The sequence below is a fragment of the Onychomys torridus genome, chromosome 1, assembly GCF_903995425.1.
Source record: "Onychomys torridus chromosome 1, mOncTor1.1, whole genome shotgun sequence".
Taxonomy (NCBI): domain Eukaryota; kingdom Metazoa; phylum Chordata; class Mammalia; order Rodentia; family Cricetidae; genus Onychomys; species Onychomys torridus.
The window spans coordinates 24674172-24698476 of record NC_050443.1 but is presented as its reverse complement, the minus strand read 5'-3'; the positions used below and the strand labels follow the sequence as shown (position 1 = coordinate 24698476).

Below are 24305 nucleotides of genomic sequence, written 5' to 3'. Positions count from 1 at the left end.
AGAGGTATTTTTGATTAGCACTAAGTAAGAGGACATAATTACTACCTTATTTGAAACCTGGGCTTTGCACACAACATCTGGAAAAAAAGGAGGGATGGAAGGAAGGAGGGAGGGAGGAAGAAAGGAAGGAAAGAAGAAAGAAGGGAGGAAAAAATTAAGAAAAAATTTAAAGAAAGAAGCATGCTGACTCCTTCTGCAGCTGACATGTGACCTGAGTCTAGGTAAATGTCTGTCATTTCCAACCATCATGGCAGTTCAACAGACTAAGGAAGAAGATGTCAAAGCTTTAGCCCAGGCATTCTGCCCCCACTGTCGCACAGGGTGGAGAGGATGGAGAGTTCAGATCCTACTGGGATTTGTCTGTTCTGACTCTTCCTCAACTCTCCTCCCTAATCCTAATCTTAACTCATTTTCAAAGGAGGGAAATACACACTGACTTTTTGTTTTTTAACAAAAACACTTGGCTGCGATTCACTGGTTTTGTGCAGCCCCCAAGAAATATGGACGAAGCCACCAAGATGAACTCTAGCAGACTTTTCTCCTATTTCAGAGGCAATGTTGATTCAGACAGTAGCTTTTGGAGCCAAAACGATGCAGCAAAAGGCAAGAAACATAAACAAGGCTAAATGTCACCAGTGTTTGCCGACTCACAGACACCATCCATTTGTTTGTTCTGAAATGATGAGTGGACCATTTGGCAAACACAATGGCATCCCTATAACAGTTCTGTCATCCTGCCGTGCAAATGACATCACACCAGTCTCATTCCCTTTAATTTAAAAAGAGGGAAGGAGTGGAAAAGAATGCTGTGAGATTTGGGGGAAGAGCCTTCATCAGAGGAGCTGTCTCATTGTCAGACATGGCACCATTACACAGCTCTGGGTGAGGGCAGAGGAGAGCCTCCCCAGAATGCCAACATCAGCAGGAGACCCTACCTACAGGATGGCACCAGTCGGATGCACTCTCTATAGTCAGCTGTAGGGTACCCAGCAGGGCCAGACAAGCACAAGGAGGTCATGATTTTTTCCCAGGAACTTAGGAGGCTCTGCCCTTGGATTTTGCAGTAGGTCAAATGGCCCTTCCTACTGGGAAAACACTATGCCTGGGAATGGACTGGACCACAAGAGGCTGAGACAAATCCAAAAATGGTCAAACTGGATGAGGACAGAGAGGAAAGCACAGTGCCTTGCCCAGCCTCTGAAGGCACTCATGTCCTACAGCCTCCTTTGGCTTTTAGCAAAGCACCACAGCGGTGGAAAGGGCAGCAGGGACCTCTCAGTTCTTTCCACTCCCTGGCTGCTCACCCTCCACGGGATTGGCTGGATTTTGTCTAGGCACCCACATACTTTGCAAAATGGGATTTTATGGTTATTGTCCTCTGTCATTTTCCTAATGGAACCTACTAGGTTCAGGGACACAGCATGTATCAACTACTACCAGCAACACATCACAGCCTATGCTCAGGTGTCTGTATGCCTTATATTTGACATTTGTGGTGCTTCATTTATCAGTGACAGCTGCTGTACTGGCTAATTTTGTGTCAGCTTGACACAGGCTAGATTCATATGTGAGGAGGGAACCCCAGTTGAGAAAATGTCTCCATAAAATCTAGCTGTAAGCAAGCCTGTATAGCATTTTCTTAATTAGTGATTGATGAGGGAGGCCCAGCCCATTGTGGGTGGTGCCATCTCTGGACTGATGGTCCTGGGTTCTGAAAGAAAGCAGTTTGAGCAAGCCAAGGGAGCAAGCCAGTAAGCAGCACCCCTCCATGGCCTCTGCATCCGCTCCTGCCTCCATGTTCCTCCCCTGCTTGAGCTCCTGCATTTACTTCCCTCAGGGAAGGACTGTTACCTGGAACTACAAGCTGAAGTAAACCCCCCAAGTTACTTTTGGGTCATGGTGTTTTGTCCCCAAAATAGAAATCCTAACAAGAACAGCTGCCTTGGGGTTCTCCACTTGGCCACAGACCTTAGCTAGTTCTTGAAAAAAGACCAGGAGATAGGACTCATTTCTTACCCCCCTTACCCTGCTTTATGTCTGGAAGTGAACTGAGTCAAAACAGAAATGATGATGGCTGGGCTGGTGACATCACAAAGATGAACCTCTTGTGCACTGACTGTGGCATGGGGGGACATGAGGAAACAAAACTCTCCATCACACTGATGCCATCTTAGTGTGAAAGAGACAAGGGCAACTTAAAGATGTCAGGATGTGCCATCACCTCTTCACTGCACCTTCAGTGGACACTCGTCTGTGCTGGTGGCATCTGGCCCAGGCTCTTAGGTGTTTGTCATCTTAACTCCTCCCTCTACTTCTGTCTGTGGAGAGCTAGCTATCCTAAAGCTGAGTCACAGCCATTCTAGCTCTTTTGCCTGTGGTGTTATGAGGGGATGGGAAGGAGTACCTCTCTGGAAGTACACACACACACACACACACACACACACACACACACACACACAGAGGACTTCCTATGGAAGGTCTACTTGGCAGATGGAGCCCTCCCTGCATTGACTGGTGGGAGTCCTGCCCACATCATCTCTCTGTCCACTGGAACAGTGGAGGGCAGGCTTCTCCATCTCTTACTCTGGCAATGATCCAGGAGCACATCCCTCTTTGCACTAGAGGAGGGGTCACAAATTCTAGCTTGTCCAGTTCTAGCCTGTCCCTTGCTTTAATTCATAAAGTTTCATTGGCACAGAGTCATACTGTCCACAGCTTCTTTAGTGCTATCAGGCAGAGTGGAGTCAAAATAAGAGGATACTCATGGCTTGTAGGCTGAAAATAGTTACCCTTAGCCCTTTGAACAATATGTGGTGACCTTTTGGCTCTAGGCTGCACAGCTGAATAAAATGGTAGATGTTTTCAGACTGCCAATGCAGAGAATCATGGTGGGATAGAAGTCACCTTTTAAGATAATTTGGTCTGGTTACTGTGTTTCATCACACCACATCATACATTTTAGAATACATGACGCAACAAGGTTTTGATGCCGCTGCTTTGGTATGGGAGGTAGCCCCCATTCTCTCATCCTTTCTAAATGCGGTGGGCTTTCATTCCACAATTTGAGTTGAGGCAGTTTTGGAATTCACTAAGAATAAGGCATTGGGAATACTGGAGCTATTCCTGTTGATGGCCTTGCCTTCCCACTGACTTCCTCCCATCCATCAGGGTATCACTTGGTCTGACAGTTACTGCACACAGGGTCTCATCACCACAATCAACATGCTGATGTGTCCTCCACATGGGGCTGGGCCTCCTTGAGTGGTAGCAATTTCAGGGCAGAGCTGAGGGTAAAGGAATTATGCTTTTTTTCCTTCCTACCCCTTAACTTGACAAGATTTTTGTGTTACCAGTTCGAGACCTGATGACTCAGAAAAGGGCAGAGAAAATCATGATTTAGAAAGCTAACACAGAAATTCCAGGCAGCTTTGGCAGGTTGCCTCAGTTTCAAAAGGCAAGGGTGGCCTAGTTGGTCTCTCTCTCTCTCTCTCTCTCTCTCTCTCTCTCTCTCTCTCTCTCACTCACACACACACACACACACACACACACACACACACACACACACACACAAGCCCTGGGGTGAAATGTGGTCTTTAGTGTTTCTATGTAGCAATCTTCAGGTGCTCTGTAGACTGACTGCACTCTCTGTGTATATGCCATGGCTTGTGCCTCTCACACTCTCCTGCAGCATCATCTCCACAGTAGCTCCTCAGGATGGACAAGGAGCCTATCTGCCCTGCCTGCCAGTGGGTGGACACAGCTCTAGTCCTCACTTGCCCCCCTATTCAAACACTGCAAAGCCAAGGTCAGATCCACTCTAATGATATGAAGGACGTAGCAAAGCTCTCTGGTGGCACTTCTTTGCCCTTTTTATACTGTACAACAGAATGAGGGAGTGTGGAATATGCCTCAATCCTAAAAGTCACCTCCAGAAGCTAAAGTTTTGGCCAGAATAGGTTGTCATGTAAGGAGATCAGACCAGTGGGATCTGACCCTCTCTAATAGCAACTTAATAAACAGCCCTCCAAATGATTCTGAGATTACTCCAGATCTCCCATAGGATCCTCTAAAACAAGTTCCTGACATACCAGCCTAGAAGGTTCTTTTGAAAAGTTACCATCTTGCCCTCTATACAGGCTTGGCTATGAGACTCTCATCACCCAAGAGGATGGAGTAGCCTCTTCATCAGCTTGCTCTGCTGCAGCCAAGTCAGAATGTATTAGCTATAGATGACAAATGCACACTGGCCGGGACCTCAGATCTAAAAACCCAGGGATTTAGGACCAAAGTTCTAAAAGTAAGGAAAGAACAGTGCAGTAATTAATATATCACCTGGGTGAACAACTTTCAACACACAGTCCTACACACGTGCAGGAGAAAAGAAGCATTTTCTGATTTGCTGCTGGGATCAAGAGGGGTTCCTGATTCTGTGTGTGTAGGGGGGTGGGTCTACATGATGCAGACAAAGTTTTTACAGGCTGTTTTTCAAATACTTTTACATTGTAGGAGAGGCGAGTTCTTCCTTATACAGAAGAACTTGAATCATAGTCACCAGAGTTTCCAGGGCATCCAGGTGGGATTCTAGAATTACTGAATCAATGAAGTGAGGCTCTAAACTCTGAGATAAGAAACCTGGGAATAAGGCATAGATTTGGCAAAGCCCAGCTCCATGAGGAAGCCTAGCTGCTGACTGGCTGGACCTGCTTGCAAAGTCACATCTGCTTTAAGTGGGGCAGAGAAAAAATAAAGGTTGGAGATAATGTAGGGCCTATGCTTTGAAGCTAGTGGTAGTCTGAAGCTTACATACAATATGCAGACTGTTTCAAGCAAGACAGAAAACTGACTAAGGGAAAACTGCATTTGTTTCCTTCTGAAAGATCAATTCTTAGCCAGGATGACTACTGCTTTCCTTGGTTCTAGGACACCACCACACCCAGCAAGGATATTAGAGTATAATTAATTATGCTGGACCTGATGCCTGGGGGCCAGAAGACAGGAAGAGACATCCTACCTGCTACCAAATCACAACAGAAGCTTCTAGAAGAAATGGAGCCAATTGAAATACAGAAGTGATGCTCTCTGAAAATAGGTAGCCAATGACCAGAATGAGGTTTGGTATTTTAGAGTATGAGGAGCTGGACCCTTGGCTGAGGAAGCTACCAGGAAGCCTTCCTACCCTGCTGGCCCAAAAGTCTTCATATACTTCCGAAGAGAGGGGCCATGGCCTACATCCCAGGGTCTGTTGCCTAGGGACTAAAAAGTTGACTGAACAGTGTTGTGCATATACCATGGAGATGTTATGGAGTGGTGTGAGCTGATATCTGGGGAGGGGTTAGAAATTCCTGCCAGCTCTGAAAAACCTCAGGAGACCCAGCACCTCTGTTCCCCATGTTGCCCCCTCCACCTACTGCCTTATGCACAAGGACACCACTAGACAAGCTTCTTCAAGGCAGGCAGCCTTTCTTCTACACTGATAGGAAGATGAGAAAATTAATGGGGGTAATATGAGCTCACTTCAATAATAATGAGCTTATGCACATGCCAGGTTTTGATCTTTTCTGATGCGTGGATTCCTGGCAGGAACTATGGTCCTATGTAGGTAATTGAAAGAACTGAAAATAGACTTTAAAAAGAGTCCTCAAACAACAACAATAACCATAATAATAATTATAAAACCACTGCAACCAAACTTTAAAAAAAATCATTGAAAGAAAAAGATTTAAACACCATTCTCTTTGGAAGGGGGGATACTGGACAGACATAAATCCCTTCCCTTCTTTTAAATATTGTTTTTAACAGCTTCAAGAGTAATGAATTACACATGGTTAAAAATAGATCCGGGGTACTGGCTAATGGGGCCATGTGAATCATTCAGTATAAGGAACCATCAATATTTTTTTGAGCTGTCATAAATCCATTTAGTGATTTTTGACAATTCAAAAAGGCATTTCTGACTGCTTGATCCACTTCTTAGTGAATTAGGGAATGACAGAAAACAAAAAGAAATTTATCGATTTAGATTACAAACAGCCTAGCTTCATGTTTTCCACTTTGTGCTGAAGGAAACAGGATGCCGAGGTTTAGAAATGCTCCCTTGTGCCCACCCTTTCCTCTTTTTCTCTCTTCCTTCCTTCCACAGAAGAAGGGTAAAATCTCAGAAATTCATTCATAAATTAAATGGTACAGCCCACACTGGTGGTCTATAGTGGGATTTGGGGGCGTGGGGGGCTCACTGGGAACAATACACGGAGCTGCTGGTTGCAGACCAGACTTCCATACATGAACACCTGGGTGCCAAGGACATGATGTTGATCCTCCCTGCCCATCCCGATATCCATTTGATCCAACTCAGGTTTAGGACTGTGCTTTGTAAAATCTGGGATAACTTTGGGGTAACATTATCCTTGAAGCAGGGAAAGAGGTGCTGATTCACAAGATCAGACAGGATGACAGACAGACAGGTCAGATGGACAGACACAGACAGAAGACAACAACAGCAGAAGGCCAAAGTCATAGTAACTGCCATTGGATATGGCACAGGTGAGTCACAACCATCCTGAAGCCACCTCCCTAATTTGCAGAGACAACCCCTTGCCACTGTTAGTGTGATGGTTTTTAGTATCCTCTAAGTCAGTGACATGAGCATAGGGAAGTAGATCTGACTTGACAAAGTAATACACGTTTCTCTTTAGGCATCTTTTCTTTTTTCTTTCAATGAGTTAAAATACTGGGAAGTCTGCAAGTTACCACATCAGTTTGCTTTTGTTGTTTTAGATGAATTTTTTTTCCCTCCTCTACTTATAGATGAAAAATGAGAGGAGAATTCACACTTTGGTACTGTCTCCTTCCCATGCCTCTGTACAGGCATTACATAGAAAGTTGGACCCCAATAGTAATGAAACTTGACTTTCATGATTGTCTACACTGTATATATAGCACTGGCTTTTTTTTTTTTTTAAGGTTCAGTTTAAATTTTGTTGTTGCTGTTTTTTAATGCACAATTTAGCAGTGATGTCTTGGGGAAATGAACTGAAGGAAGAGGATTCTAAAACTTACCACACAAGTCTGGCCTCTTGATACATCCAGAATTTGCTGTGCTGCTTGCAAGCCCGTTAAAGGCTGCTAAGCCATCTGCGCTGTAGGCCCTGAGGACCGACAGCATGCTCATGGGTTTCTCCAACCCTGGGGGACCCCGCTCCAGCTTTGGCAGCCCTGCTGAAGGGTCCTGGGCAGGAAGGAGGCCTGGATTGTGCCACTGTTCCTCTGATGCTTGGGCTAAAGTTGAGACCAGTCCCTGGATGGGCTGGGAGGCACCTGGGGGCAGCAGGCTGTCACCGCCCTCACTGCTGCCATCCTTGCTGAGAGCAGAGAGTGGCTTGCTCATCATTTCTGGTTCGGTGTCAATCTCCTCATCCTCATTGTTTTCTCCCTTGGAGGAGTCCATATCCTCGGAGGAAGCAATATCTGAGAGGTCATCAGTAGTGTTTTTATTTGTGGTTTCTGGGATCAGAAGAGGGGTGTCATCTTCCAGATGGGTTTTCCCATCAGGATTCTTGTTGGAGCAGGAGCCAGGGGCCCCTGAGTCAACCATTGTGGGATAAATGCCAAACTGTTTGTAGAAGTCAGATGGAAAGGTACAAAAGGTAGGGTCCATGTGGCTGGGCCACTGACCACTCTTATGGTCCCCTAGAGTCTCTTTGGCCGGTCCTTGGGCCATCTTCTCAGGAGCAGAGTCTAGTGCACCAACAGTGCTAGAATGGGCCATCTCTTTGTTTGATTGTATGGAGGGCAGGACAGGGACCTTGATGGCCTCCCGCACCTGATCTTTGCAGTTGGCTGTCACCCCTGTGGGGTGATCTTTGCGTTTTGCTTTGCCTAGGTGGTTGGCCTGGAGGTGAAGGGCCATAAGCTCCATGGATGATGTGGTAAAAGCACAGAACAAGCAGCCGTGCCACGCAATACTGTCTTGCATGGTCACGGAGGAGCCAGGAAGAGTGGGAACGTCAGGCCGCACAGACAAGTCCAGAGGCTCATACTGCGATTTCTCAGACTTTCTCTGTGAGGGCTTCCCGCTGGCCCTCTCCTCTCCACTGTCCACAACATGGGCTTTCATGGAATGGGCATCAGATGGGACTTTGTCTTTTGTGTCCTTCTTCTTCAAAGAGCTGAGGACAAAGCTGTCCATGAATGCCTGCAGGGACCCTTGGAAATTCACACCGTTGCTCACCATGCTTTGATAAGACCTTCCGATCTCTGAGAAGTGGGAGCTTTTAGAAGGAAGATCGGGACCTTTTAGGGCATCTGAAGACAGCTCTGAGGACATGCCAGTGGCCTGCCCTGGGTGATCTCCAGAGGAGAGCATGCCTGTTGTCCACTGCTGAGAAGCAGGACCACCTCGGAAGTCGATTCCAGGGAGACCCTTCAAAGCCCCCCGCAGGATGTCTGGCCTGATAAACAAAGGCGCTTTGCTGGAGGTCTCATCTTTGTGCTCTTGGTTCGGGGGTTGTCCTGACAGTGGCCCGGCTCCGTTCTGCCGCTCCCGGTGGTGTCGTTCCAGGTGATACTTCAGGGATGCTGACTGAGTGCCAGCATAGTCACAGTGAGGACACTTATAGGGTTTCTCACCTGCAAGATATCGATGGAAGAGAAAAACCAAGTGTTTATCTCATCTCTGGTATACAGAACAAGGCTAGAAGGATCAACATTTGTTCTTTGAAACAAAGCAGCCCAAACTAATAATTAGCTAGAGAACGACTGTTTTTTAATAGAAGAATAATTTGTGCTCTTAAGCTTTTTTAATGATTTTGTACCATTGGGGACTATTGAGGGATGACACACTATCTACACACAATTAGCTATCTTTTTCTTTATCTAACATGTGAGAACGGCTGTAGATTTAAAGGCTATGATTATGAAAATTAAGCATAATAATTTCGACCACAGTGATCATTAAAAGTAGAAGTTTAAAGAGACAGAGTATGTAACAAATGAGTGGCTTCGAATATTTTGTGTATACAAGAGCACTAGAAGTTGTTTAAATTATACACATGGAAACCATTTTTAAACCTAAAAATTCTATGGCACTGTTATGCAAGACTGAAATGAATGATTTAAGCCTTGCTCCACAGTAAATCATGGATATAATTAGCAAATGGCATTCCGCACAAGCAATTCATCATTATTTGGAGGGCACCATTCCAGACGGGCTCTGATATCTGCAGACCTACTGCATTGTCTCTAAATAAAGAACTATAAATACCGATTCTATAAAATATTAATATCATTACAGTGCACTGTGATGGCGGGATGTAAAGACATATTGTTAAGATGAAAAGCAGCCGATAAAACTTAAGAGAAAAAGGAGTAATAAAAAGCACAGAGTATATTTAGTTTCTGGATTTGAAATTAACATTATCTTACTGGTCTTTGTCAAGCCTAAAATTTGTACTAACGGCAGTCCTGAAGCTGTATAGTAAGCTATGTAATTTACCTGTAATGGGTCCTTTCTGGAGAACAAAATAGCTTTAAAGTGTGTTTTGGAACATATAAGATTATTTTCATGAATTAAATATTTATTTGAATCTATCACCCAACTTCCATTGTTCTTTGTGTGATGAAGAGAGAGTCCCTTAAACAGACAACCTACATGGAGGGCCAAGGAGGAGGTAAATGAATGTGGATTTAAACACATTCCAAGAACTTGCAGGTAATACTGGCTCTTTTCTAGACTTTGCACACAGAAAGCTCTGGGGAAGAGAGGAATGGTAATAACAGCTTTTAGCTTACAGTTCTCTGTAAAAACTACAATAATTTCTCCAAGGAAGCTTGCCACCCCTATCCCCGCCACACACACACACACACACACACACACACACACACACACGCCCATTCCCATCACCTTGTCCTATGTTCTATTGTCAAACATCCAGAAAGCCAAACAAATCACTGGGGTAGGGGTACTCTGAAGCCATTTCACTGCATCTAGTCTTGGAAATGTCATGCATTAACTCCCAATTCTCAAAGCAGAGGGTGTTCAGAGGAACACTAACAGCCCAGATGTTGAGCAGGAGACACCATGGGGACTGTGTGCTTGACCTAAGAGACACTGCACCTGCTACATTCAAATGAGGGCCCCAAGAGCTCTTAGTGCATGCCACTGAGCAACTGAGGCTTCCTTGGGTACTTGTGTGCCCTGGGGGTCTACTTTCTCCACAGCTGTCTTGGCTACATCAAAACTATAAGCATAGAGCTGCAGAGATGGCTCAGCAGTTAAAGCGCACTGGTTGCTCACCCAGGGGGCCTGAGTTAAGTTCCCAGCATCCACATAGTAGCTCACAGTAAACTGTTAACTCCAGTTCCTGATGATCCAATGCCCTCTTCTGGCCTCTGGGGGCATTGCATGCACATGGTGCACAGACAAACATGCAGACAGACACTCATATATGTAAAATATAAAAATAAATCTTAAAAAAAAACTGTTGACAGAAAGAGGCAGACTTTACATTTATAGGACCATTTCCCTACTTCGGGATACAGGTACACCTAAGGCACCACTGTATGGGCAGGGAACCACTGGCAATATGAAGTACATCCAATTAGCTGATGTCCAGCTGACTCCATTTGCCTAAGCCTAGTGGCTAGTTCCAGTGAGGGAGTAGGCATGGAACATGTGTCTGGAGTCCCAGACTAGATCCTGATTCACAGGTCCGTGCAAACTAGGTAGGAGGGTGCAGCAAGTGGACAGCCACACAGCTGAGATGAGCAAGTATCTGAGCTGCTGTTCATAAAAGCACCTGGAAGTGATTGAGTGGATCTGATGGAGGGGCTATAGACAAAGCATGGCAGCAGAATGCAGCTTTGGCTAAGGCCTGAAGTGGGCAGGGCAGGACCACAGGGATGTGCAGAGCGTATGTGTTTATACTTCCCAGGGCTACATGTTTGAACTGCATACTGGGGTGTTGGTTCTCAGTCTACCCTGTGCAAGACAAACATCAGGGAGTCAGGGAAGGCACCAGTGCTGTGTCCAAGGTCTGGGATGCGGGCCAGAGGTTGGCATTTGCACAAAGCGTCAACTTGCATGTAATTCTGGTGTGCATACTTACTGTGAGGACTCTTCCTTGCAAAAACCAACATGGAGTTGCCTGGGAGGATTTAACGAGTGCTCATATCTAGCTCTCTCATCCTGTTCTGAACTAAGAGGCCTAGAAGTACCAGGAGGGCTCTTGATCTTTCCAAAGTCCTTAGGTAGCCCTCTGCATCGCCTGCATGGAGATCATGGTATAACTCCCTAAGAAATACCTCCACGGTGAGAGCTGTGATGCAGCTTTGCACAGAAGACAAGCTAGACATCGTGAGGTATTTGAGGGGTCTGAAACAGAGACTGTGCACCCCATGCTTCTCTGTGCCCCATGGGACATGGGATCCTGTCTTGGGAAATGTGTTCCCTCAGCCTGTAATGTGAGATTTTAGAGCGCGTGTCCCTTGAGGCTTCGTCTTTATTCTCAACTCAAATCAAGTGTCACACTAAGCCTCCAAAAGGGGCTAGAGACCTGTGTATACACATACACCTATCCAGAAATGTGCTTATTTACACAGACAGGTACATGTGAATGCATGAACGAGCACCTCCTACCTCTGAGCACCCTTGCTGGCCCTCGAAACTGAGTAAAGAAGTAAAGACTAGATCCCTTCTTTTACTTACTGCTCTTAGGAAAGATATCACACACACATAGTCTCACACACACAGCCATGTCAGCATCTCTAAACTTCAGAAGAGGCCTTGACTTTCTCTGATCCCAGGACAGAGAAGCTATTGCTAGAAACCAGAATGGTCCAATGGTCCCCTTAAGTGCTGCAGTCTCACTGGCCTAAGACTAAAGAGCTTCCTCCTGGATTTGCTTTTGCTTTTCTTTTAGATTTACTTTTAGTGTGTGTGTGTATGTGTGTGTGTGTGTGTGTGTGTGTGTGTGTGTGTGTTTATGTGTGTGTGTATGAGTAGTAGTAGCAGCAGCAGCAGCAGCAGCAGCAGCAGCAGTAGTAACAGTGGCAGTAGTACCCTGGGAGGACAAAGGACAGAGGCCTAGAACACCCTGAAACTGGAATTACAGGCAGTTTTGAACTGCCATGTGAATGCTGGGAATCAAGAATTTGGGACTTCTAAAAGAGCAGCAAGCGCTCTTAACTACTTAGCCATCTCTCTAGGCCCTTCTTCTGGGATTTTCAGGGGTTGTTTTGCCTCCACAGGTTCAGAAAGCCCTTCATCCACCCTTGCCCTCTGTAGTACTGTCTCTCTCCACTCTGTGCATCACTACACTCTGACTGGGTCCTGAAGGGCTTTTGCTTGGGTTGCCACTTCCTGCTTCCCCAGGCGTAAGTACTCCAGAGTGATGAAGGGGTAAACCTTAAAGAAAAAAGCCTCTTGGATTGAGGTTTTTCATAGTTTTTAAGTGACTTGAAAAACCTTAGCCCCAACCCTCTGACATGCTGATTTCTTTACTGCTTCCTGGGCTTCCAGAGAGGGGCGTAGCCTGATGGAGAATGTTCTGGCCAGGCAGACCTAGTAGATGGCTGTAATGTGTCATGGGAAGGGTTTAGGCTTTATGTTCCACTGGGAGCATCCCAGCTGTTTACTATGCATTCTTTCCCCCAAGGATGCATTTGGGTGTGCTCAGGAGGCAAACTTTGCACAACACTGCCCTGGATGGAGTCGGGTAAGAAATAGCAAGGAAATTGTATCAGCAAGTTTAGCAGCTTGGAGGAATGGTCAAGGTCCCTCCTCTGTTTGGCCAGCAAGCAAATGCTGAGTCCACCTGTACTGAATAGCTTCATGGTCAAAGCCACTGCATCTGGACACGTTCTTCCAGGCCAGCACTCTGGGCTGATTGTGACAAGTCCCAAGCTACAGACATGGGCAGAATTCTATAAGAAGCCAGGCAGTGAGTTCATCCAGTTTCTCTTAACTGAGGTCTGACTCTGCTGAAGACTTGGACAGTCATTCCCTCTGCAGCTAGGTGGCACAGGTAACCTCGGACCCTGTCAGCAGCTCTGTCGAGTTGAATGATTGGTCACTTAAGCCACATAATGAGTCTAACTCTCCCAGGGGAATCCCTCAGACTGCCCCAGGCTTTGCTGGGGCTTGTGACTTCTCCAGTCTCCTTCAGGATGCTTGGGATTCCCTGGTCTTCACATTCGCTTGTTGTAGCAGCTGCACACTCTGCCTTCTAAGCAAATCACAAGCACAGAAAACAGTGGAGAAGGGGAATGAAGGCTTCCACTCAACTTTAACCCTCTGAAAGAGTCCAAATCTCTGATTTTCTAAGAGAATTCTCCTATCCAGCTGCTCACATACCTACCTTCATTTATATACTACCATCTCACTTTAGAACTTCAGACACTCAGAGGGCCAGGATACACACTGGCTTGAAGAATGGGTCTAGAACAGGAAGCTAGTTCAAAACCTGTGCCTTAGTACAAGGATGTCCAAAATTAGGCTGTCCACACACTGAGGGAAGAAGGTAAGAACATTAATGACGCTCTCACAATGTTTTTAAAGGAATACAATGTAGGCCATATAATATATTTCTAAAAAGGAGAGTTGGGCTAGAAAAGACATAATACATTTTTTTTAATTAATAAGTTTATTATTTTGGTGGACTAATGAACGAACATATTGGAAACATCTTAAAATTAAGTCAACTTCTCACCAATGTGTAGCATGAAATATATATTTAATTTTGTAATCTCCTTGATAACCTCCTCCTAATCATTAGACTGGAAGCTTTTGGAAATATGTGACCAGGTGGTGGTTTAATCACTTCTTTGTCCTATTTTTCCATGGTCATATGTAGATGTAACCGGCTTGTTAAATAACAAACACAGAACCAATTGCAGAGTTAAAAACCACGAGGTCAGAGCAAGAGCGGAAAACCTTACCCTTCACTGCTTCTGCTGTTCTTCCTCTCCACAAGAGAGCTACCTCTCTGTGTCCTATCTTTTTATAGATTTTCTGTTCTGTTTTCTCATTGGTTGTAAACCCAGCCACATGACCTCCTCATCAGTGCCTGTTTGTACAGACCTTCAGGTCTTCTATGGTTGCTATTGAGATTAAAGGCGTGTGTCTGCCTTGCTGGCTGTGTCCTTGAACACACAGAGATCCACCTAGCTCTGCCTCCCTAGTGCTGGGATTAAAGGCGTGCCCCACTACTGCTCAGCTTCTGCTCTGGCTTGCTCTGACCTCAAGGCAACTTTATTAACACATAAATAAAATCACATTTCAATACAAATAAAATATCACTATACAAGGCCTCTCTGTGTAGCTCATGCTGCCCTTGATTCATGATACTTCTGCCTCAGCCCCTGAGTGCTAGAATGACAGGTGCACACAACTATACCCAGAAACACACACACACACACACACACACACACACACACACACACATATGTGCGTGTGTGTGTGTGTGTATGTATGTATGTATATATCCAGAATAAAAAATAAAGCCAGATTATCTTTTATTTTTCTCAACAACTACTTTATACCTGGGAGTTCCACAAGAACTCTTACCTTCCCAGGGAGCTATTTTGGAACTCTTCAGGGCAAGCATCCAATAGTACCTCTCCATAATAATAAACAAATAAATATATACATATATACAGATTCATAGCACTCTTTTTGGAAACCCCTTTATTATTATATTAAGAAGTGATCTGTGTGCCTGACTTCTTTTTTTTTTTTTTTTTTTGCTAAATTTCTAAAAGTGTTTCCACTTTTAAATTGAGTAACTGAATATTCTCTAGTATTGCAACCTCTTTTGGATATTTATTTAGTCTTCCTACATGTCTTTGCTTAGTTAATACCAGGAGAGATAAACACGGTGGTGCCTTTGCAGTGAAGCTTCAGTACATTAATATAAATTGTACACTAATTCCCCCAAAGCATATATACGTTGTAAACCTGAAGACTTTTCACACAGCTGCTTATTGCTAAACACTGCCTTGTCCAGAAGGGGACAATCTGTGTCTCTAATTGCTGTCACTGAAGCCGAGATTCATTATGTGACTTTCCCATTAAAATGTGAGCATTAATTTGTATAATGAAATATCACCCACTGCAGTGTTCATTAGCCATGCCCTACTGTATACGCCACATTGTTAGCTACCTAGAAACTGTAGTTAATTTCACTAATGGATATTTCCCTACTTAGTGTTTGCTAGAAAATTTATACTGTAACATTACCTCTTAAACTTTTAAGGAAATTTAAATTCAATCAATTATTTCCCACAAAAGTTTGGGATGTCATTAAAGACAGGAAGAGCAGCCATGAGGAACGACAAGAGAACAAAATGGGCTTTTAGTTTGTCTTAGAGATAGAAAAAAGGGCATTTTAGATCCAAGCAAAAAGAAAGAGGGAGATAGCTCCTTTTGGAGATACTGTTTCTCTTTCCTATCATGGCTCAAATGGTTGTTCTACAATGCAGGATGACAGCAGACACTCCCCTGTTGGAAGAGGAGATAGAAAGAGCAGTCCCATCTAATCCAACTTGTTCTGGGACAGGTGTTCATGGAACTTTCTATGTGTGTGGTGTGTTACAGCAGCTCGCTAGCACACATAGGCAAAGGTAGATGAAAGCCACTGGTATCCCTAGCAGCCAAGACTCAGGATGCCACTGGGAGGGGAGAGCAGTTTCCATGGAGCTGTCCTGTGATTAGAGGATCATATCCACTGGCAGTTATCTTGCCCTGAAACTTTTTCCAGAGATTTGAGCCCCCGGAAGAGCCTACCTTGGCCATTCCCCTGCCTCATATTTCCCTACACTCATTGCACTGGTGGAGAAACTGAAGTATACGAGGTCAAGGAGCCCTGGCCTGGTTCCAATCTGAGCTAGGACCAGAGAATAGGTTGGATGTATCATACTTCTCTGTTAGGTTTTTTCTGGAGGCGGCATCTACACCACTTGTGAGTATAAGCAACTTCTTGCTCTCCTGCAGGCTGTGGTGTAGACATACTCTGTCAAAGAAATGTAGTAATTTCCTAAAGCAAGAATGAAGTTCAGGCAGTGAGCAATATCAAGACAGAGCACTGAGCAAAAGGAAAGCTTTAGAATACAACAGTTTAAGAAAATAGCCCACTTTAGCTTAGTAGCTTACAGGCTGAGAGCATCAAGTTCCAAGCCTCCATTTCCTTTCCTGCAACAGGGTGGTAAGAGGAATCATGGTCACCAACATGCTGGGAGACTCCCTAGCAGAGTGGTGTACAGAGTTAAGCACGGGCCCATACATGGAAAGCTCAGAGAGTGTACCTGGTAGTGGCTGTCCTGCTGCAGACAGCCCAGTAACCTGGCAAGGCGCCTCCCAGATGGCTCTCCTACCCCTGTGGACCTAGTACCCTCTGAGGGTCACAAAGGAGAGCTCTCCCACTATCCTCTAAGGTTATATGTAAAAGAGAATCTCATGCTGTTGAGGACAAGGGTGGGTCCTCCCTGCACCCCAGCCAGCCAGTCTCAGTTGCTATGTCACAGAAACAGCTCCAAAGAAAGCAGCAGTGCTGGCAAGTGTGACCCAGAGACAGGGGCCTAGGCCACTTGACCACAGCTGAGACCCCTGCATAATCACCCTAGGCTTCCTCATGCCCATGCATCCCTGTGAAAAGATCCCTACTCAGGGATGAGAACCGGTGTGCAAAGCTCACCACCACCAGATTAATAAACCACTCACATAATTTGAGAGGGGGAAAGAAACTAATGAGATTTATTTTTAATTAGTTGCTGAACTTTAGGGCCTCCAAGTTTTCACAAGTGAGGTTGTTGATTACATTTTTCTGTAATGGTCCTTGCTGTGGCCATAGCTCTTTGGTCTGGATCCATATGCAGATAAGTCATAATAGTGATGCTTACTTCTTGGTCTGTAGCCCACAAAGCGTGGGATGATGCATTTGTCACCCATTAGGGTGGGGTAACTTTAGTGGCAAACATAAGGACCCATCAGCACCTGCCTGCCTCTAGCACATGAAAAGGATCAGGTGACCCTTCTGAGTATTCCTCTAGCACCACCCAATTTCTCAAGGTGGTATTAGGGAAGGAGACATAGAAAAGAAGGAATAGAATATGTGTGTATATGGCCAACAGTAAGATGATTAGCAAACGTCAGGGGCATCCATGTCTCCTACTGCATGCTAAGACTCAATGCTAGCAGATGCATCTACAACCACTAGTGTTCTCTGGACTAGGTGCTGGAATGGCCATCCAGTTATAAGGATTATTCTGGGTATGGCTGAAAGTTTCTGGTGATTTAACCTGGACTCTGTAGATTTAGGAGATGGCTTTCCCCAGCATGTGTGGGCCTCCTCCATCTGGTGAAGGAGGCTGGAAATTTACTATCTCTGCCTGGCTGTCTCTGAGCTAGAGTGTCTGTCTGTCTTGGGCATTTGAGTCATTATCCAGTGAGAGTGTATAATACTGGCTCTCTTGGGTCTCTGGGAGACCAACTGCAGATCTTGGGATGCCCCAGACTCTGCAGTGATGTAAGCCAGTTTCCTTTTGATCACATACATACAGTCCTGTATCCCTTAGTGATAGAGGTGCTTTATGACAATCAACTTCACCCCCATGAGAATATCACAGGGCAGAGTGAACTTACACAGACCCAGATGGCAATAGGTCTATCCCTTGATGAGTTCTCCATGAAATCAAGAGACACAGGAAACACAAAATATATGGAATTGTTGTCTGTAATGGCTGTGGCTCACTCAGGGATAAATCACTAGAACACTTGCCTGGTGTACATGAGGTCCTAAGTTCAAGCCCCACTTAAGGAAAAGCCAACAACACAGTCCTTTAGAGTTCTGATTGTGACTTCTTGTGCTACTGGTGGACAGTGAGCTTCTACTGCCATAAAAATAAAATATGTGCTTGATGTTGCAATTTTACTAGGTGATAGGAATTTTCACCTCCATTATAATATCCCCTTAGACCCATGCTGGCCTTGAAACTGGCTCACCTCAAACTCATGACATTGCCTCAGCCTCTCCATTATAATCAACCGTCACCATATAGTCTGCCCAACAGAGAGCTAGTATGTAATGTGGACTATATAAACCATATAGACATGTCCCATTGCCCCTTGGAACTCTGGTTCAAGCTCCTCTCAGCCTGTGCTGACTGGATCTGAATTCAAATTACAGCCCTTGAGCAATAGAAGGGAAGTTGTCCAGATGTGAGTGACCAGGTCATCAAGTCCTAACTAGCCCAGGGCAGCATCCTCCAGAACAGAAATAACCTGATTCCCCCTCCTCCAGGTTGGGTGGCAAGGCTGCTTCCTTAACAGGAGCCAGACTGGGGCTGGGATGGGGAGAATCTCTGGGAGCTGAGTGATGCCAGGGACTCCAAAGGTCCTGAAGTTACCTCCCAACCCCCACCAATCTGTCAGAAGCTGGGGTGGGGGGGGGCACAGAAATGTCCTAGCTACCTGCAGGCTCTCCTCAGCCCCCAGATGTTCAGAGCTGTCTGAATGCTGCTTCTACTCAGCGCCTCTCTAATAAACAGGTGTTGGGAGAAGAAGAGCAGTAATTAAGTTAATGCAGTGGAGAAAAGAAAGGAAAATGGTTTTTATCAGTTGATGTCACACGATCAAGACTTCTAATAAAGATGGAGTAGGATAGAAAAATGCAGAGAATGGTCCCTCCTAGAGCCAAACCAATTAAATCGTATTCATTACAGGTTGGATTTTTAAATGCCCTCATATGCGTCCCTTACAGGAGAGTTTTAAGAGATGGTACTTGGAAGTGCGCTCTCTTGTTCTCATGGCCTGCTGTCCTCCAGTCATGCCATTTAGAAGCATGGACACCCAAGAGGCAGCATGGAGGGCAATTCACCCCAGCTCGACTGTTTGAACCTCACATAAAATCACATATTAAGAAATAACTGGGTCTTGATTTTTTTTTAAATTATGTGTGTCATCTATGCTTTCACATTGTGGTGATGAGTGTTTACTTCAATGATTTCTAATGTGTAACCCTTTCTGTTCTATTGAGACACACAAGTGTAAGTGCTTTTCAACTTCTTTGTTCTTAGATAAAAAGAAAATTGATCTTTATCTAGTTTCCATTCTGCCTTTTTAAACCCAGCAAATGTTGCTTCCAGGGGCAGGGTGCTGGAAGTGTGATGTTTCCATGGCTTCTTTCATTTTCTCCCTATGGAGGAAGTTTCTGAAATGCTGCTGCTGTTGGCCTTGTCTTGCTTCTCTCTGTGTCACAAACTTGAAAAGTCCGTGATACAGAAGTTGGAGAAAAGAAATAAATGTGTCCCAAAGTGTGAAGTCATAGGAAGTAGCATCTATCTGCCGCCGTGCCATTCACCAGACTTGCAGAAATCTCCTCACCTGTGATAGGGTGGATGTGGACCCTGGAAGCCACTCTCATCTCCAGGTTGACAGGCACCAGGAGCCTTCACTGACATTGCTGCAAGTTGCACCCTTAACCCACAAGAAGCCACATCTCCCCAGCAAACCAGCCCAGGGCTGTATGTCCAAGTGAGCTAAAATCAGTCACAAGATATCTCTGGTCTAGCATCCACACCCCCATGCACAGCCCAGCAGTGGTGCCCTACAGATTGCTTTAATGTCCTGAAAACTTCAATGCCCTATAACTATCACCACCATTTAAGTGCTGTCCTTCAACCTGGGAAGGAAGATGTATATTGATGTTGATATAACCTGAGAAAGCAAGGTGTCTGTGATGACTCCCCAGGAGCCTGGCTACTTTCCCTAATACACTCACTACTTTGTTCATTTGGTAATGTTTTTCCTGAGAGCCAGGGTCTGTTGCCCTCCTTGAGACACAGCTAGACAGACAGACAGACAGAAACCTCTGCTCTTAGGGAACTCATACTACAGTCAATGATAGATACAATTACAGAATGCAAATGCTTGAGTATGCCAGATGGAGTGTGAGTTGTGGAGAGAAGTGAATCAAGAAAATGAAGGGACGTTGAACAAGAAGCAAGAGATGCTGAGTTCGGAGCTCAGAGGCCCCTCTCCTCTGAGGGAAAGGCTGGTCCTCAGGAATGCAGTGCTTGTAGCCATGCTGTGGTGTCTGATGGATTCTCATGTCTCCTAGCCAAGGGATTGACTTGTCCCTCCTATGTCACCTTATACAGAGCAGGGATAACAAGAAAAGGGTCACTTCCCTTCTCCAGCATTTGCTCTGTCATTCAGCCTCACACACAAATTCAGTGTGTCCCTATAATTGGGGAGATGGCTCAGCCAGTCAAGGCATTTGTGGCTAAGCCTGAGGACCCAAGTTCAATCCTTGGGAACCACATAGAGAATCGAACCAACTCCACCCAGTTGTCCTCTGACTTCCTTCCACATGCATGCTGTGGTGTGCACACACACACACGCACACACACACACACACACACACACACACACACACACACACGAATAAATGAATGTAAGAAAAATAATTTCAGTACCCCCGCCCCTGCCAATGCATAAGGAACTCTTTCAGGAACTGGGTTACAGAAATAAAAATGGGACAAATGGTTTTACCCTCACAAGTCTGAGGTTCTGCTTGGTGGGAAACAATACCCACTGTAAGGAACAATGGAGCAAAATAAGGCTTTTTCACAACAGGTTACATTCATGCCAAAAATCAAGCAGGGGGTATGAAGTATCTATGTCCCTGGTGACTACGTGGACAGAGAACATTTGAGGTGGAGGCAGTGGCTGTGATAAGGTCCTACAGCAGGGACAGGCATTCTGCACTGCAGGGGTAGGGAGGAGACAGAGGGCACATGATGCTAAGGATGGGGTTGAGAATAAAGCAGGTGGGGATTGCAGCAAAGCCTTTTGGGAGATCAGTGGGACTCACTGCACAGTCTTAAAACGCCATGTTATGGTTTGTATGTGAATGTCCCACACAATATCATGTGTTTGAACACTTGGTCCCCAGCTGATGGCACTATTCTGGAAGGTTGGAGAACCTTTGGAACACAGGGCTTAGCTGGCTGCTATGGGAGTGGACCTGCTTCTGGCTGGCGCTCTGTTTCCTGCCTGCTGAGGTAGGAGCCAGCTTTCCCATCCGCCACAGACAGAGCTGTCTGCTAATTGTGACTTCCCTTCTGGAGGGGGTATCCTTTGAACCAGGAGCCAAATCAAGTCTCTCCTCCTTTATATTTATTCTGCTTTGGCAATGAGAAAAGTAACTAGCATGTGACCTTTGACAACTCCCAAGAGACATACTCCAAGGCTGGTGGGTCTGTGACTATCTATGCTCACCACGCCCGGGATACTGGTGAGGAAGTAGTCACCTATATCCAGGGTTTCTTGTGGTGTCTGATTTTGGGGAACCAGATAAGAAACCAATTGAAGAGGGTGAGCTCCTCATTTTTTGATACACATAAGACTTATATACACTCGCTGTTTCTGCCTGTCCATGAGCAGGGTTATTGATTCTGTGGGAAATAGAACACAATTATTTTTTAAAATAGATGGCATATTTGTCTATCTTCTGCAGCAGCTCATACTCCAATAGATAAAGTGTCAGGAGAAAAATCAAAGAAAATGGAGGTGTCTATGACTCAGATAGATTTATATATACACAAGCAATACACAAGCAACTAGCAGAAAGGCTAAAAAGAACAGTTGCTGAGGGAAAAGGCAGAGATCTAAAAGGATGGCCTCACTGCAAGAAACTAGTGATCTAGGCAAGAGGGATGTCAGAGTGGCCCTGCAGCCATTTCTCTCTGTTTGCTTGAGAACATCTCTAGGTTTTTCTTGAGACAATGCCATGGTGAACCTAACCCCCATGTAAGTAGGATGACTCTACCTGTTCTGCCCCAAGGCTGGGCCAGAAGCCTGTCTGTCTGGTCATTTGGATACTCTCTTTAGAGTGGTTGGCCTGTATTTATTTTGCCACTGGCCTGAAAGCAATAGAGCCATCTTAACATGAACTAAATCCACAAGCCAGAATAAAGCTCTTTCTTTAAACAGCTTGAAAACTGCAATGAAGTGGTACACAGTGTTGGTGACTCACACAGCTGTGGACTTGGGGCTTCATCTCTAAGTGGTACCCCTGACACTGGACACACCTAGATCTCTCTTACCTGTGTGTATCCTCAGGTGGACCTTAAGGTGATGGGAAGTCCGGAAAGTCTTCCCACAGTATGGGCAGTCCTTCATGGCCGAGCCCAGGTTCCTGTCTCGAAGCAACGCCTGCTGCTGGATGCCCCCGGCAGCTCTCCCGGCCTCCTCGCCAATGTCTGCAGTGGATAAGAAACATTCTCACATCACTTCAGCACATGTCAGAAGTTGTTCGCACCAAAACTGCTAACACCACACAAAGTTAAACATGTCAATACTACACCTGTCTATTTCATTCTTTGAATCTGACAGAATGCTGACAATTCATGTATTTTCTTGTTATTCTCTTAAATTATTTCATCTTTCCTATCATCATTTTAAGCAGCATATGGTACCTTTATATTGAACTGAATTAAACAAGAGGAGAAACAGCTGTGTCAGCAGCTGGTTTGATTTCTTCTTTTTGCTTAGTTCCTATTAAATATTTTTTTTCTAAAAGTTTAAAAATGTGGGCACTGGTGGAATTTGATTAATTTGTAATATAGGCTAGCTGAAAAGTTCACTCTAGGATCAAAATCACATTTGCAGCTTAGCCAGTCACAAAGGGGATCAGGAAACGTCTCAGCTGACTCCCGAGACAAGCAGACACCCAGCTATTTCTGGACAGGAAAGAAAATTATCCCAAACCAATTGCTGCTTCCTTGTAGAGTTGTAACCATCCCTGACTGGTGGAACTGAGTGAAGGGAAGAAGAAAAAGAATTGAAATATAGTTCCACAATTAGCCTATGATAAACACACAGTGACACATTCAAAGTCATGTGCGGAAGCTCAGCTTCCCAACGCCCATAAACTCTGAGCACTGCATTTGTCCCTCCGTAAAGTATCAATACAAATTTTCCATCTTGCTGTTATTTGTTATGTAGCACAAACCATTAGAAAATGGAATAAAATTTACATATGGCTGCCTTTTACACAGAAATGATAGGACATAATAGTAAATAAAACTGAAAATATCTGGTGTTTTGGGGTGTGTTATTGCAGTACCCAGGGCTTGACATCTACAGGGTGGGGCAGGCCTTGAGCATACATGCCTTTGAGGAGAGGAGGCAAGAGAACCTTCTCTAGACTCATTGCTTCCCAAATCTCTGGCCTCTCCTCAGGCCTCCTCACAGAGCAGAAGCTGAAGCCCAGCCTCCAATCCCAAGCCCCTGAGGCTGGAAGGGTCCTGGCCATGGCTTCCAACCCACCCTCCAGGCCTTGTGGTAAATCCCACTATGATAACAAGGGAACCCTCTGAGATAATGAGCAGATCTGTAAGTTCTGCTGAGCTGAGAATAAATAAGATTTGTACCTTCGAAACGATGGAAAATGCAAATTGCTTTTATTCTGCAACATCCATTGCTGGTGTTCTCTGCTAATGGCCAAAAGGGACAGACTTATAGACCATGAACGAGATGAAGGCAAACACACTTAATTCTTATTTGGATGTTGGCTCCAGGCAACTGTGCAAGCGCCCTGGCTTGGAACATCCTTTCTGCATTTGGACCATATGTGAGCAGATCACCACCCCAGAAAAGTACATTGAAGGCTTCCTCCTAATCCAACTCTCCCCAACTCTCCCTGTCACTGTTGGAAGGCCCATTTGGAGTGTACAATTACTCAGAGGGTTTTTAACTCATAATTTTTACAAATGGGAGGATTAGGCTTATCCATATCCAGAACTCTCACCCAAAGCCTGTCACCTCACTGAACACCAGATTTATAGGCCTTCCAACAAACATGAGAAGCACCCAAAGATGACTTATGGATAAGGATGAAAAGTTCAGATAGTGTGGTAAAGCTGGGTCACACAGGCCCCACACAATGTCTCCCACACAATGAACTGCAGGCTGAGCTTCCCCAGGGTTTTCCTTTTGCTATGGTGAGAAAGCAGCCTGGGCTCTACATAACCATACCTCTAGGTCTTAATTTCTTTTTTGTTTTGTTTCAGACTTATTTTTATTTTTTTAATAATATGTGTTAGGGATGTCTGTATAGGGGCCTCTGCACATGAAGATCAGAAGAGGTCAAGTGATGTCCTGGATCTGGAGTTACAGGCTATGGGCAGCCTGACATGGGTGGTGGGAACCAAACTCAGATCTTCTGCAAGAACAGCATGTGCTTTTAACTATTGATCCATCTCTCCAAATCTATGTTTTATTTTCTTCCCTCCCTTCCTTCCTTCCTTCC

General features: G+C 45.1%; 1 protein-coding gene across 11 annotated transcripts in view; it reads right to left on the bottom strand.

The window, feature by feature from the left end:
• Window positions 1–24305, bottom strand: part of Znf536 (zinc finger protein 536) — a 453564-nt gene that overhangs the window by 155487 nt on the left and 273772 nt on the right. For all 11 annotated transcript variants that reach the window (XM_036179480.1, XM_036179490.1, XM_036179517.1 and 8 more), the window contains 2 exons: window positions 22099–22254; window positions 7057–8625 (listed from right to left, as the gene is read on the bottom strand). In XM_036179480.1, the coding sequence (XP_036035373.1) occupies window positions 7057–8625; window positions 22099–22254 (1725 nt within the window). The remainder of the gene's footprint in view (window positions 1–7056; window positions 8626–22098; window positions 22255–24305) is intronic.